Raw genomic sequence first — 16,500 nt, 5'->3', positions numbered from 1 at the left:
TAAACATTTTATTTAACGTTTAAAGGAATTGCAGATGTTCTTTCCCTTCTCTTATACTTCCCAACTGATTAAAGAACCAGCTTGAATTGGAGCTTTAACTGTAAGGCCTCGTACACACCACCGGATCTATCCGCTGGAATTGATCCGCGGATCAGTTCCAGCGGATAAATCCGGTCGTCTGTACGGCCTAGCAGGTATTTATCCGCGGACATTTCTCGGCCCGATCGATTTCAAGCGGATATAAATTTCTTAGCATGCTAAGAAATTTATCCGCTTGAATCGGGTCCAGCGGATTGATCCGGTGGTCTGTACAGACTCACCGGATCAATCCGTCCGCTCCCCCCCCTCGCATGCGTCGTAATGATTCGACGCATGCGTGGAGGTACTTACATTCCAGCGTCGCGCACGTCGCCGCGTCATCATCACAGCGACGGCGCGACACGTCACCACGGATGAATTCCGCGCGGATTTTGATCCGATGGTGAGTACACGCCATCGGATCCAAATCCGGAGGAGGAATCTCCGCTGGAAACGGTCCGGCGGACCGTTTTCAGCGGAGATCCCCTCGTGTGTACGGGGGCCTAAGACTTTGGACAGAGGAAATTGCCCCTACTGGGCCCATTGACAGACGTAAAGGCCTACCCACTCTAAACAAAGCTAAAACAATATAGCCAACCCATCAACATTCTCTCTAACAACTGTAACAGTATCCTCCAGTATTATCACCATAATAATTTGCCCTGCCAGCCACATCATAATGTCCCCCAGTATCAACATCATAATATTATACCACACCATTCACACTATAATAATTCCTCCAAGCACTATAATAAAATCTTCTACCACCAGCAACATAATACTATATTCCTGCACTATAATAAATTCCCTACCATGAACCACCGGCCCCAACATCATAATAAATATTACTAAGGCCCATTTCACACTGGGGTGGTGGGGGCGTTGGCAGTAAAGTGCTGCTATTCTCTCCCATTGTTTTAGTGGCGCTCTTCAGCCGCTAGGGCGGAGCTTTTAACCCCTGCTAGCGGCCAAAAAACAGGTTAAAACCGCCGGCAAAGCGCGGCTGCAGCGGCGATTTGACGGCAGTTCAGCAGCTCTGCCCATTTTTGTAGGCGCTATTTTTAGCGTTACAGAGCATGCAAAGCGCCTCAGTGTTAGAATGGTCTAAAATTATGCTATTGCCACTCATTGTCAGCACCATAATAAAATCTCTCACCATCTGCATCATAATTATTTCCCCTGAATCCTAATATTTCCCACAATCCATACCATACAATTTTTTTCCACCACTAGAACCATAAAAAATCTCTTCGACCATTGTAATAATATCTTTCTAGCGGGGGCCCGGTCTTTTCCCTTCTTCCGACTTCGGGGGGTCTTTCTCCCCTCTGCTGGGCACCTCCGCTATCTTCTTCCAGCTCTTTTACTAGTGGGGGCCCGGTCTTTTCCCTTCTTCCGACTTCGGGGGGGTCTTCCGACTTCTCTGCGCTCTTCTCCCGCTCTTTCTCCCTTCTGCCGGGCACTTCCGCTGTCTTCTTCCAGCTCTTTTACCAGCGGGGGCCTGGTCTTCTGCGTCGCCTTCTTCCCTTTCTTCTCTTCTTCGCTGTAATGCCGTGTGTGTGGTGCGCAACGATTTATATAGGCCTCTTATGACGTCACAGTCCCAGCATGCTCCGGGTGGTGACAACATAATTACCCCGCCCCCTTATGTCGTCACCACCCGGAGCATGCTGTGACGTTATAAGAGGCCTATATAAATCGCTGCGCATCGCACACCCGGCATTACAGCGGGAGGAAGCGTCCAGTCAACATCGAAGAAGAGAGGGAAGAAGGCGACGCAGAAGACCGGGCCCCCGCTGGTAAAAGAGCATGAAGAAAAAGGCGGAGTTTCCCGGCAGAAGGGAGAAAGAACCGGAGAGCGGGAGAACAGAGAGGAGAAGTCCCCCCGAAGTCTGAAGAAGACCCCTCGAAGTCGAAAGAAGGGAGAAGACCGGGCCCCCGCTAGTAAAAGGCTTGGAAGAAGATAGTGGAGGTGCCCGGCAGAAGGGAGAAAGAACCGGAGAAGTCGGAAGGAGACCCCGGAGCTGCCTAATAAACTACTTTAAAAACCTGTCTAGTGTGTTTTTATTCTTGACACTTTTTACCCCCCAGGTGAATAGTAGGGGTACGATGTACCCCATACTCATTCACATAGGGTGGGGGGGCCAGGATCTGGGGGCCCCCTTATTAAAGGGGGCTCCCAGATTCCGATAAGCCCCCCGCCCGCAGACCCCGACAACCAACGGCCAGGGATGTCGGGAAGAGGCCCTTGTCCCCATCAACATGGGGACAAGGTGCTTTGGGGTGGGGGGACCGCAGGGCGCCCCCTGCCCCAAAGCAACCACCCCCCCCATGTTGAGGGCATGCAGCCTGGTATGGCTCAGGAGGGGGGGGCGCTTGCTCGTCCCCACCCCCTTTCCTGAACGGCCAGGCTGCATGCTCAGATAAGGGTCTGGTATGGATTCAGTGGGGACCCCCACGCCGTTTTCTCTGCGTAGGGGGTTCCCCTTGAAATCCATACCAGACCTAAGGCCCTGGTATGCTCCTGGAGGGGAACCCATGCCGGTTCTTTATTTAAAATTTGGCGTGGAGTTCCCCTGTGGGAGGGAGGGGTTTGCCTTAGAACAGGTTCACACTGGGGCGACTTCCTGTAAAGTTGCCTCACTGTGAACGGGAATCCGACTTGGAGGCGACTTCCATTGAAATCAATGGGTACAAGTCGTCTACAAGGATTGAAGTAGTACAGGAACCTTTTTTCAAGTCGGAGCGACTGCAGTTGTGTACATTAAGACGGCTCCATCCACTTACATTGATTTCTTCATGCAGCACGACTTGAGGCCACTAGGGGCGACCTGAAGTCGGATCCAAAGTCGGACATGTGTGAATGGGCTCTAAATTAACTCTTTTGTTAACTAAAGGCAAACTTAAAAAACTCAAAAGCCCCTAAAGATATACTCCCCTTTACTCACTTGGAGTCTAATGCCTATGTACATAAGCCATAATAATCATCCACCCCAACAGCACAGTAATATCCTGCACACCCAGATTCATAATGCTGTCACCACTTCTTCAGCTTTGGCACCCAAATTAAATCCCCAGCATCTAAATACCAACCCTTGCTACCAGCAGTTTAGCATTTCTCACCACCATAACAATACACTCCAGTTGTGCCTAAACTAAAGAAAGAAATCATATGCAAAAAACTTTAGCACACTCCATTCAACATAACAAAAGCTTGTTTCATTCTATGAATAGGAAAACAAACTTACCCACCAATTCCAACAATGAAGGTTTTCATGGCTTGCAGTTCCTTTATATTCTTTCTGTAATAGAAAGCATAATATGCAAAGAAACTCATAAGTATATCTATCTATATATATATATATATATGATTTTGCAAAGGTTGTGCAATTAAATTTCTGTTTCTAATACAAATAGTATTTTTTTTTTCTTTTTATGGCTGGCTAGCTGGTAAGAATGATGGGAAATTTTTGTATTGTTCGTTCTATGTAAAGTCTTTTCAGCTGCAGCTTACTTTGAAAACACTCTTTTTAAAGTGGAATGGTTGCCATTTTTGTTTACAGTCCAACCTGAATAATGAAGTGCAAGTAGTGGGAAGTGGCTGAAAGAGGCTAGAGAAGATGAGCAGCACTAGGATACGGGGGATAAAACAAAAAAGTGATGTTCATAGCATTATAAATACTCTTAAATACTCTAAATCCCAAACAATTTAATCAATCAAACTATGTGGCTAGTATACGGTATATGAGAAGCAGGCACAGCCATCAAAGTAAAGCACTGGATGGTCCTAAAGCCAGCGACATGGATCGAAATTTGGCTGCTTCTGCAAGGATCGGGTGAGTTTCAATTTATGTATGGGCATGGTGGTTGTACAGATCAATCGAAGGATTAACATCTGTACAACTGCCCTGTCGGACTTTTGCTGCTGGATCAGAGCTGCAGGCCCCAGACAAACTTTGCACACTTGTAGAGTGTACCAGTACCGGGTCCCCAAAGTCTGGGAGATCAGGTGCAAAAAGGTGACTTGAGTATAAGCCGAGGGGGGCATTTTCAGCACAAAAAAAAATGTGCTGCTTGGCTTATACTCGAGTATATACCTGTATTTATAATGAATATGTATATATTTACCTGTATTTGTGTAGTTACACGTTTATACTGAATGGGCCAGATTCACGTATCGTGGCGTATCTTTGTGCGGGCGTAGCGTATCCTATTTACGCTACGCCTCCGCAACTTAGACGGGCAAGTGCAGTACTCAAGTGCAGTATTCACAAAGCTCCGTAAGTTGCGGCGGCGTAGCTTAAATGGGCCGGCGTAAGCCCACGTAATTCAAATGTGAAAGAGGTGGGCGTGTTGTATGTAAATCAATCGTGACCCCATGTAAATGACGCGCCCAACGAACGGCGCATGCACGCACATGCTCAGTATCACGTCGAATTTACTCCATAAGATACGCCAGGCCTATTGCCTGTGACGTGAACGTAACCTACGCACAGCCCCATTCACGTACGACTTACGTAAACGACGTAAAAAGATTTGCTTGCCGACATCCATACTTTGCATTGGCTGCGCCTCATATAGCAGGGGTAACTTTACGCCGGACGTAAGCCTAACGTAAACGGCGTAGCGGCCACAAGTACGTTTGTGAATCGGCGTATCTACCTAATTTACATATTCGACGCGTAAATCTACGGAAGCGCCCCTTGCGGCCAGCGTAAATATGCACCCAAGATACGACGGCGTAGGAGACTTACGCCGCTCGTATCTTGGCCAAATCTATGCGTAACTGATTCTAAGAATCAGGCGCATAGATACGACGGCTCACATTCGGACTTACGACGGCGTACGTGGAGATACGCCGTCGTAAGTCCGCTGTGAATCTGGCCCAATATGTATATATTTACCTGTATTTGTGTAGTTACACGTTTATACTGAATATGTATATATTTACCTGTATTTATGTAGTTCCCTTTAAATAAATTCAGAGTGTTCCTCTTAATTTCACCCAAAGTCCCACTACAAAATAATAAGACTTGTAATTATCTTGCCAAAAATATATGCTGAATTAGACAAAACAAACATATTTTTATTTCTATTGCTTACGTAGCTAAATATTCACATGTTATTGTCCTGATCCTGGTACTCCAATGTAGTATGCTAGGGCATTTCACAAATTTCAGCAAGCTAAGCAGATTGTGAAATGCAGCTTTTGCCGAGTCATCAGTGTTACAGATATAATAATAAAAAAAAAAAAAGGATTGTTAAATCCAGAAGATAACACATTTCATTCCGATTAGCTCCATGCTTACAAGACTCAAGTGTTGGGACGTTTCGCCTCACCTGAAATGTTACCAGTAAAATACCCAAAACCACATGGATCAGGAAGTACATTCACATTTAAAGAAAGCCTCTTTCAGAAAGTACATATTCTAAAATATTATTACAACCCTAAGATTAGTTTTTGATGTGACTTTTTTTATGATTGCTGTTCCATGTTTTAATGCACTTCCAATACAGATTAGAAATTTTTGGGTGGTTGCAGGGGCTCATTATCAGAGAACGAGATTTTCTAGCTCTTTAGAAAGTTATCCCATGAAAAGGCTATCTATCATGTCATTGACGAAAATTATTTTGTTAGAACTTTCGCCAGCGGCCTGTTTCTAGTGACGAAAACTAAACGAAAAATGTGTTCCAATTTTTGTCAAAGAACGGAAACAAAAAATGTGTTTCCCATGTGAACTTCCAATTTATATAACGGCTAAATTGGTGTCTTTAGTTTGCTAAAATATTAATACTATAAATAATAACACATTATTGCTATCTGCAATGTAGAGAGGATCCTGACACTCCTGTAGTCCAAGGGAGGGGGCAAACACGACACTCCACACCAGGGAGAAAGCCTCACATTACTGTGTGGAGTTACAGACAGAAGAACAGGAAGTGAGGATTTCTCCGAAGAAATAAGGACATTTAAAAGCAAAATGGAAGGATGAGGTAAGTGAAGGAAGACTGCACTAAGGTAAAGGAAGCTATTTAGGGGGGAAAAAATTACCTTTACAACCCCTTTAAATAATGCATTACAATTTAACTAAAACCATTTGATGTTTGTCAACTAAAATTATTTTAGTTAGGAAAGCACCAATACAGATATTGGTGCCAAGATCAAACATTTGCACAAGTAGCGGTACTCGAGCAAACGCTCCCGATACTGAAACCGATACTTTGCAGTGTGATTTGCATCAATACAAAATGAATGAGTGCAAATCGTACTGCAAAGAATTGCATGCGATTGAAACAGAAATGCAGTGCGAATCCTGTCCGAATTGCATGCAATTTCCCCCACCGCTACTATGTGTGTGTTTGTATAGAAAGAGAAAAGCACAGTCTAGTGGGCAGTTTATTAAAAATGTTAATCACAGTAGATATCTGGCCAAATTCAAACTTTGCATAGGTGTCCTGGTCTCGATGATGATAGCAAATCACGGCCGTTGGAGGTGCTCACAGGTCTAGCGGTCTGCCTCCAAGCTGACATCACTTCTGCCCTATACCCACGTGGTCCCTGAAATTCTCTTTCAGTTCCTGGAGCACCTCCAGCGGCCGTAATTTGCCATCATTGGCGAGACCGGGGCACCTATGCAGATTTTGCATTTGGCCAGATATGTACTTTGAGTTCTAACATCTTAACCACTTCAGACCCAAGCTATTGACAAAAGACGTCAACAGCGCGGCTCTCAAGTGCCAAGTGGACGTCTTTGGACGTCTTTTTAAAAGCATTACCCGCGCGCGCCACTGGGTGGTGCGCAGCGGGTAAACACTGTCCCGGCTCATCGCTGAAAAGCCGATGCGTGTACCTGGTGGCCGCGATGTCCGCCGGGTTCACGCGATTGGCGGTGACACAGCAGGGACGTGGAGCTCTGTGTGTAAACACAGCGCTCCACGTCCTGTCAGGGAGAGAGTAGACCGATCTGTGTCCCTTGTACATAGGGACACAGCATCGGTTACCTCCCCCAGTCACCCCCCTCCCCCCCACACAGTTAGAACACACCCAGGGAATACATTTAACCCCTTCCTCACCCCCTAGTGTTAACCCCTTCCCTGCCAGTCACATTTATACAGTAATTAGTGCATTTTTATAGCACTGATCGCTGTATAAATGTGAATGGTCCCAAATTTGTGTCAAAAGTGTTCCGATATGTCCGCCGCAATATCTCAGTCCCAATAAAAATCGCAGATCGCCGCCATTACTAGTAAAAAAAAATAATAAAGAAAAATCATAATTCTGTCCCCTATTTTGTAGGCGCTATAACTTTTGCGATTTTTTTTTTTTTTTACAAAAAAATACGTATCGGCCTTAACTGAGAAAAAAAAAAAGTAAAAAAAAAAAAAAAATGGGATATTTATTATAGCAACAAGTAAAAAATATATATATATATTTTTTTTAAATTGTCGCTCTTTTTTTGTTTATAGCGCAAAAAATAAAAATCGCAGAGGTGATCAAATACCACCAAAATAAAGCTCTATTTGTGGGGAAAAAAGGACGTCAATTTTGTTTGGGAGCCACGTCGCACGACCGTGCAAATGTCAGTTAAAGCGACGCAGTGCCGGAAGCTGACATTTCGCCTGGGGGTTTATGTGCCCAGTAAGCAAGTGGTTAAATAAGCTGCCCACTAAATGGCGCTTTTCCTGTTTTATACACATAGAAGCAGTGGGGGAAATCATATGCGTTTCGAACAGGAATCTCACCACATTCCAGTTCAAATTGCATGCGATTCTGTTCAGTGCAACTTCAGCAGTTTTTTTTGTATTGATGCAAATCACACTGTATCGGTGAGCACTTGACCAAAAGCATCGGTATTCATACTCGCAGATAAAAAAACTGTACCAGTGTAGCCCTAATTTTATGGTTTTTCTGAAATTTACTAGAAGCAAGGCTGGATCACACAGAAGGCACAGAACAAATCTAGATGAGAACACAGGCGGGTCCGGATACTATTAGCTAGATTCACATAGAGTTCGGCCGGCGTATCAGTAGATACGCCGACCTAACTCGGAATCTGCACCGACCTAGGTTTAAGCGTATTCTCAAACAGAGATACACTTAGACCTATCTAAGATACGACAGCTTGCGCCGTCCTATCTTAGGGTGCAATATTTAGGATGGCCGCTAGGTGGCGCTTCCATTGCGGTCTGCGTAGAATATGTAAATCACTAGATACGCCTATTCACGACCGTACGCCCGGCCGACGCAGTACAGATACGCCGTTTACGTAACGCATTATCAGGCCTAAAGATATTCCATCAAATAGTTGGAATAGTAATGTTAAAGTATGGCCGCCGTTCCCGCGTCGAAATTCGAAAATTTTACGTCGTTTGCGTAAGTCGTCCGTGAATAGGGATTTACGTCATTTACGTCCACGTCGAAATCAATAGGACCGTGCGGCGTACTTAGCCGCAATGCACACTGGGATATGTAGGCGGACGGCGCATGCGCCGTTCGTAAAATACGTCAATCACATCAGGTCAAGCCCCATTAACATAAAACACGCCCCCTCAGCCGAATTTGAATTAGCCGCCCTTACGCCCGCCCGATTTACGCTACGCCGCCATAACTTAGCAGGCAAGTACTTTGAGAATCATGTACTTGCCTCGCTAAATTACGGCGGCGTAGTGTAAATGCCATACGCTACGCCGCCGCAACTATGCGCTCGCCATCCTGAATCTAGCTATATGCATGTGGACATGGTGCTTGAACACTGAACAACTCACAAGCTAGCTCTTTAAAACAGCGTCCCATATACGGTAGCTGCACACTGGGAAAGACCCAGCGCTGGAGCATGGAACAGGTGAGCGTGACAAGAACAAGGTTTTTAAACATTAACCCAAACCAGTAAGATTATTTACATCAAGGAGATCAGATTTCCGTAAAACAATGTTACCTAAAGTATAAAATTCCCAGTAATAAGACAAGAGCAAAGCATTCAGTCCCATGGTGTTCCCTGGAGATTCACGTTCTTACCCTATGTGCTGCCCTCTGCACTCCTCGGTCACTGGAAGTGGGCAGGACGAGTATTCTTGGCTTGCTGAAGTTAGAAGTCACATGGTAGTGACAGATGCTTTTACAATGGTAATACAAAAAAAAAAAAAACACAGCATTCCAAACATGCAGCTATCTTTCTTTTCATCCGGCATAGTGGCTGAAGTTTAAACCTTTCTCAAAAGGAACGGTCTTTTAGCACGCAAAATGGCAATAATTACAGTGCCTTGAAAAAGTATTTATACCCCTTAAAAGTTTAAACATTTTGTCATGTTACAACCAAAAACGTAAATGTATTTTATTGGGATTTTATGTGATAGACCAACACAAAGTGGCCCATAATTGTGAAGTGGAAGGAAAATGATAAATGGTTTTCAAAATGTTTTACAAATAAATATGTGAATGGTGAGGTGTGTATTTGTATTCAGCTTCCCTGAGTCAATACTTTGTAGATCCCCCTTTCGCTGCAATTACAGTTGCAAGTCTTTTTGGGGATGTCTACCAGCTTGGCACACCTAGAGAGTGACATTTTTGCCCATTCTTCATTGCAAAATAGCACAAGCTCTGTCAGATTGGATGGCGAGCGTCTGTGAACAGTAATTTTCAAGTCTTGTCACAGATTCTCTATTGGATTTAGGTCTGGACTTTGGGCCAGTCTAATACATGAATATGCTTTGATGTAAACCATTCCATTATAGCTTTGGCTGTATGTTTAGGGTCGTTGTCCTGCTTGCGTCGAATCATTACGACGCATGCGAGGGAGGGGAGCGGACGGATTGATCCGGTGAGTCTATACAGACCACCGGATCAGTCCGCTGGACCCAATTCAAGCGGATACATTTCTTAGCATGCTAAGAAATTTATATCCGCTTGAAATCGATCGGCCCGAGAAATCCGCTAGGCCGTAGAGACGACCGGATTTGTCCGCTGGAACTGATCCGCGGATCAATCCCAGCGGATAGATCCGGTCGTGTGTACGGGGCCTAAGGCCCCATGCACACGAGACGCTGCTAAACTCGAGTTCAGAGGCATTTGGGCATTTTTTTCAACTGCCCCTGAACACATTTAATGTTATCCTATGTGTCCATGCACACAATCACGTTTTTTTTTGGCGTTTTAAAGCAGTTGGGTTTATGTCCGTTTTTTCAGACGCAAAATTTTGGGTTCAGAAGCGTTTTATTTTTGCGTTTTAAACTTTGGGAGGGTCTACAATGTCTTTGAGATAAGCGCTGACAGCCGCAAACGCGGTAAAACGCTGCTAATCGCGGCAAAACGCTGCGCAATTCGCGGCAAAAACGGGCGTTTTAAACACCGGTTTTTGCCTTTGAAAACGTGAGTTTAGAGGTGTTTGTAATTGCTTCTCGTGTGCATGGGGCCTAACAGGTTTTCTTCTAAGATTATCATGTATTTGGCTCCATACATCTTCCCATTGACTCTGACCAGCTTCCCTGTCCCTGCTGAAGAAAAGCATCCCCACAACATGATGCTGCCACCATCATGTTTCATGGTAGGGATGGTGTGTTCAGGGTGATGTTCAGTGTTATGCCGCATACACACGATCGGAAATTCCAACAAGAAAAGTCCGATGTGAGATTTGGTCAGACATTCCGACCGTGTGTATGCTCCATCGGACTTTTGCTGTCGGAATTTCCGCCAACAAAAGATTGAGAGCAGGTTCTCTATTTTAAATCCGCTTGTCTGTATGCAATTCCAATGTGAAAAAACACACGCATGCTCAGAATCAAGCAGAAGAGCCAAACTGCCTATTGAACTTCATTGATCTCAGCTCGTCGTACGTCTTGTACGTCACCGCATTCTTGATGGTTAGACTTTCTGACAAGATTTGTGTGACCGTGTGTATGCAACACAAGTTTGAGCCAACATTCCGTCAGAAAAATTCCATGGTTTTCTTGTCGGAATTTCTGATCGCGTGTACGCGGCATTAGTTTTCTGCCACAGTGTTTTGCTTTTAGTCTGAAAAGTTACATTTTGGTTTCATCTGACCAAAGCACCTTCTTCCACATGTTTGCTGTGCCCCCCACATGGCTTCTTGAAAACTGCAAACGGGACTTCTTATGGCCGGACATATCTTTTCATTTATAGATGATGGATTGAACAGTGCTCTGTGAGATGTTCAGGTCTTGGGATATTTTTTTATAACCTAACCCTGCTTTAAACTTCTCCACAACTTTATCCCTTACCTGTCTGGTGGCATGTGGCATGTCAAGGCGTCACCTTTCTTTAAAGTTGAAGTTCCATTTTTGGGTGGAACTCCACTTTAATGCATTCTGCGCTTTAAGATAAAAAGCCTTCTGTGTGCAACAGCCCACCTCAGGCCCCCTAATACTTACCTGAGACTGTGTTGATCCAGCGATGTTATAGGAGAGTCTTGGCTGCTCGTGACTCTCCCTCCTCAATGGCTGAGACGGCAGCGCAGTGCCATTGGCTCCCACTGCTGTCAAGCTAAGTCGTGAGCCAATGAGGAGAGAGAGGGGGCGGGCTGAATGGGAGCTCCATGTCTGAATGCACACATGAAGCTGCAGCTCAGCTTGGGCACCCGGGAGAAAGAAGGAGCTCCGACGTGGGACCTGAGAAGAAGAGGATCTGGGCTGCTCTGTGCAAATCCACTGCACAGGGCAGGTAAGTATAACATGTTTGTAATTTTTAAATGGAAAAAACTGAGACTTTAGTATCACTTTAAGCCCTCGTTCACACTGAACACAGCTTTAAAATTGTGTGACTTCATCAGAAGCCGCACAATTTCAAAGCAGCATGTCCATGTGACTTTGGGTGTGACTTGAAAGATGCACAGATGTCTAGTGAAGTCGCACCCCAAATTGCAAAAGTAGTGCAGGAACTACTTTTGCAATCCAGGCTGCTACTGGCGACCATAACATACCTTCAGAAATCTAGGTATCTCTGGTCCCCTGTGTCCTGCTCATGTGAGTCCTGTCTAGCACTTGGGCTCTATTGTATTCACTTGTCTCTGGTTCCCTGTATGCTGCCCATGTGATTCCTGTCTGGCACCTGGGCTCTATTGTATTCACCTGTCTCTGGTCCCCTGTGTCCTGCTCATGTGAGTCCTGTCTAGAACCTGGGCTCTATGGTATTCACCTATCTCTGGTTCCCTCTGTGCTGCCCATGTGAGTCCTGTCTGGCACCTGGGCTCTATTGTATTCACCTGTCTCTGGTCCCCTGTGTGCTGCCCATGTGAGTCCTGTCTGGCACCTGGGCTCTATTGTATTCACCTGTCTCTGGTCCCCTGTGTGCTGCCCATGTGAGTCCTGTCTAGCACCTGGTCTCTATGGTATTCACCTGTCTCTGGTAAGGTTCCCTGTGTGCTGCCCATGTGAGTCCTGTCTGGCACCTGGGCTCTATGGTATTCACCTATCTCTGGTTACCTGTGCGCTGCCCATGTGAGTCCTGTCTAGCACCTGGGCTCTATGGTATTCACCTATCTCTGGTTCCCTCTGTGCTGCCCATGTGAGTCCTGTCTGGCACCTGGGCTCTATTGTATTCACCTGTCTCTGGTCCCCTGTGTGCTGCCCATGTGAGTCCTGTCTAGCACCTGGGCTCTATTGTATTCACCTGTCTCTGGTCCCCTGTGTGCTGCCCATGTGAGTCCTGTCTAGCACCTGGTCTCTATGGTATTCACCTGTCTCTGGTAAGGTTCCCTGTGTGCTGCCCATGTGAGTCCTGTCTGGCACCTGGGCTCTATGGTATTCACCTATCTCTGGTTACCTGTGTGCTGCCCATGTGAGTCCTGTCTAGCACCTGGGCTCTATGGTATTCACCTATCTCTGGTTCCCTCTGTGCTGCCCATGTGAGTCCTGTCTGGCACCTGGGCTCTATTGTATTCACCTGTCTCTGGTCCCCTGTGTGCTGCCCATGTGAGTCCTGTCTGGCACCTGGGCTCTATGGTATTCACCTGTCTCTGGTTCCCTGTGTGCTGCCCATGTGAGTCCTGTCTAGCACCTGGGCTCTATGGTATTCACCTGTCTCTGGTTCCCTGTGTGCTGCCCATGTGAGTCCTGTCTGGCACCTGGGCTCTATGGTATTCACCTGTCTCTGGTTCCCTGTGTGCTGCCCATGTGAGTCCTGTCTGGCACCTGGGCTCTATGGTATTCACCTATCTCTGGTTACCTGTGCGCTGCCCATGTGAGTCCTGTCTAGCACCTGGACTCTATGGTATTCACCTGTCTCTGGTGCGCTGCCCATGTGAGTTTATGGTATATTCCTGTACCATTCTGCCCAGGTGCCCACCCACAGTGTTGTAAGCAGTAGTATACCCTGGAGGCAGTGGCTCTGCAGGATGTGATGTCAGGCTATGTTATAAAGGGGATAGAACATATGAGGCGGAGTGTAGTAACAGAGAATGTACCTAGTCCCCGGCGCTGGAGAGGTGTGTGTATGAAGGAAGAGTCGGATGTCATTGCAGAGGGGAGGAGTAGGAGGGTGACATGAGGTGTGTGTGTGCCTGTGGGTGCATGCGTGGATGAGGGAGGTGACAGGCCCGGCTCCTCCCCCTCCTCTACTTCCTCATTCTCAGGACTCGGTTCTGACAGCCTCCTCCATCATCGCCCTGTGTCCGATCTCCGCCGCCTCTTCGCTCCGATCACCATGTCCAAGCCGCCGCCCAAGCCAGTGAAGCCAGGTAAGAGGGGGGAGACCCCATGCCACCCCCTGCAATAAGTTGTGACGGTCCGAGCCGCTGATGTCCCCCCGCAGTGCTGCTGATCAGACACTGGCCCGAGAGGAGACTTCTGATGACTTGGGGTTCCTCCTATGACCACCTCTCCGGAAATCTGACCTGTGCCTTGTATTGTCAGTGAGGGGTGACACCCATCCCATACACACACTTCTACATACACACCCAGGGATCACACTCACCAACTTCCCTAATACTCACTGTCATGTCATATCACGTGATTCCTTCTGAAAATGCTGCTTGCCTGGCTGATCAGGCAGCCAGTGTGAACTCCCAATCTGCCTCCACATGGATATCAGCGATCCGGACATGTTTGGAGTCATTGCATGAGCACGACAGCCAGGTGTTTGGCATTTTCACGAAGGGGATCAGCAATGGAACACAATGTTGCAAACGTTTTTTAGGAAGGTCTCTTTCACATTTGCCCCACCCTATAAAGAGAGATCCATGTTCAGATCGCTTTTCAGAGGATGCTTGACTGGCAGTGAGGATGCATTATATCACTTTCTCATTGCCTGATTTAAAGAGAAGCTCCAGACTCCTTAAAAAAAATGTTTTTTAAATACTGACTTTTTTGCTGACTTTTTTTAATATTAGGACACTTGCCTGTCCGGGAATCCAGCGGTGTCCTCACCAGAGCCAGTTTTTCAATTGGCTCTAGGGTGCTGCCGATAACCTTGTGACTTAGGGAAACCGGACAGTTTCCTACTGCACTTTGGGAATGGGTCAGCTGTGGGGGATTAGGGGGAGGGGAGGGGGGGGGATTAACTTCCAGCTCCACTGTGAACTGATGTGGGAGTGGGTACCTGTCAAAACCAGGTATCCTCTCCCCCTCCCGTGCCAAATGTGGCAGAGGGGGAGGCAGACCAACAGAGCTTCCCCTTTTGGGTGGAGCTCCACTTTAGCCCTCTAATGCAGTGATATGCAATTAGCGGACCTCCAGCTGTTGCAAAACTACAAGTCCCATCATGCCTCTGCCTCTGGGTGTCGTGCTTGTGGCTGTCAGAGTCTTGCTATGCCTCATGGGACTTGTAGTTCTGCAACAGCTGGAGGTCCGCTAATTGCATATCCCTGCTCTAATGCTTCACCACCCTGATGCAATGAAATGCATGCCGCTCGGTTGCAGCACAGTTCCATTGAACTCCATGGGAAAGTTTGACAAGTGTCATCACTTGTCTTAGGGCCCTTTCACACGTACGGACAAACGGCCTGTTTATTACAAGTCCGTTTACGGACTTGTAATGGATCCCTATGGGATTGCAGACGTTAGCGGATGATGCATCCGCTAACGTCTGCAACCATCCGCGTCCGCAAAGATCCGCTTTTGCGGACGGAAGAAAACCCTATTTTTCTTCCGTCCGGCGGAGCGAATCAGATGAATACGGACGCACGGTCCGTATTCATCCGATTCCCCATAGGGGAGAACGGAGGAGAGACAGGGCGGTCTCTGCACTGTGTGCGGGGACCGCCCTGTCCGCCGACAGCTCAGCGGGGATTTATGGAGGAATCCCCGCTGAGCGAAGCGGGCTAACAGAGCGGATCAATACGGATCCGCTCCGTGTGAAAGAGCCCTTACTCTGCACTCCGAGTTGAAAAGGCAAAGCATCACGGATGTGGCATGTGTACAGCCCTGTCTGCCTGTATTGTTACAGTTCATGTGGGCAGCCTAGGGGCCCCCAATCAAAAAAGAAAACGAGCCCCAAAGTAGACCTATTTGTTTCTTCAAATGGGCCTTGTTGTCAGTGTTATTAAATCACAGGATGGTTGTCAATGAATAAAGTACTCATCTCTATCCAATCGAAAACACCCCCTTCGCTTTTTTTTTTTTTTTTGTGTCCAATCAGCTGCAGGTGGGCCACTCCCCCTGTAAACAAAGGGGCAGGATGCTGGTGATGTCAGTTCCCTTTATATAGACATATGGCCATATTTAGCCAATGACATTATTACTAAATACCAGCATGTGTCCATAAGTCCCTGTTCACACCGGCGTGACTTGTCATGCAATTTGACAGGCCAAATCGCATAACAAGTCGCACCCTGTTGTCGGCTATGAAACTGTTCAAAGCGGTGCCCGATTTGAAAAAGTAGTTCCTGTACTACTTCTGGTAATTTCAGGTGCGACTTGCATAGACATCTGTGCATGAAGTTGCACAGATGTTATCCAAGTCGCACTGACATCACATGTAGCTTTGAAATTTGTGTGGTTTCAAGTGAAGTCGCACGATTTTCAAGTCCGCATTCAGTGTGAACATCACAGCTAATTGGCGTGAGGAAAAAAAAGCACAATGTTTGATGCTCAGAGGATATCCACACTCCTCTCTACCAATGATGAGCTTGGGCAAGTCTAGACCCAGCCAAGCTGTCTAAGCCCACAGTCAATCATAGGTAGGGGATGCATTCCCTGGCCTGTAGCGTATGATTGGCTGTCAGCTTTGACCGCTTCTTGGTGGGATAGCTCAGGCAGGCATGAACTCTTATTCTAACATGCCTGAGTTCATACCCAATGTCTACTCCTAGCCTAGGCAATCTAGGTCACATGGTCTGTGCCTACCAATCACTCACTGCTAATAAGCAGGATGGCATGGATCATTCAAGCTGCTACTTTTCTGGCCAGGGCATTGTAGAAGCCATGGTTGGCCTACAGGTATGTCATTTACACGAAGCTCAATTAGTCTCCACT

General features: G+C 46.7%; 2 protein-coding genes across 6 annotated transcripts in view; one reads left to right on the top strand and one right to left on the bottom strand.

Moving 5' to 3' along the window:
- NMRK1 (nicotinamide riboside kinase 1) overlaps positions 1-13,589 on the bottom strand; it is a 60,668-nt gene extending 47,079 nt beyond the window's left edge. The window contains exons 1-3 of one of the 5 annotated variants that reach the window (XM_040356113.1): positions 13,494-13,589; positions 9,095-9,158; positions 3,327-3,380 (exon numbers count right to left, since the gene is read on the bottom strand). In XM_040356113.1, coding sequence (XP_040212047.1) covers positions 3,327-3,380; positions 9,095-9,158; positions 13,494-13,545 — 170 coding nt within the window. In that variant the 5' untranslated portion in view covers positions 13,546-13,589. Of the gene's footprint in view, positions 1-3,326; positions 3,381-5,029; positions 5,095-5,181; positions 5,307-9,094; positions 9,192-13,493 lie in introns of those variants that run through there. The other 4 variants (XM_040356121.1, XM_040356129.1, XM_040356138.1 and 1 more) reach the window with 4 other exon arrangements.
- Positions 13,590-13,633: 44 nt separating this feature from the next.
- Positions 13,634-16,500, top strand: part of OSTF1 (osteoclast stimulating factor 1) — a 60,887-nt gene continuing 58,020 nt past the window's right edge. The window contains exon 1 of the mRNA XM_040356160.1: positions 13,634-13,766. Coding sequence (XP_040212094.1) covers positions 13,733-13,766 — 34 coding nt within the window. The 5' untranslated portion in view covers positions 13,634-13,732. The remainder of the gene's footprint in view (positions 13,767-16,500) is intronic.

The sequence above is a fragment of the Rana temporaria genome, chromosome 1, assembly GCF_905171775.1.
Source record: "Rana temporaria chromosome 1, aRanTem1.1, whole genome shotgun sequence".
NCBI classification, from domain to species: domain Eukaryota; kingdom Metazoa; phylum Chordata; class Amphibia; order Anura; family Ranidae; genus Rana; species Rana temporaria.
This window is presented reverse-complemented; position numbering and strand designations above follow the sequence as displayed.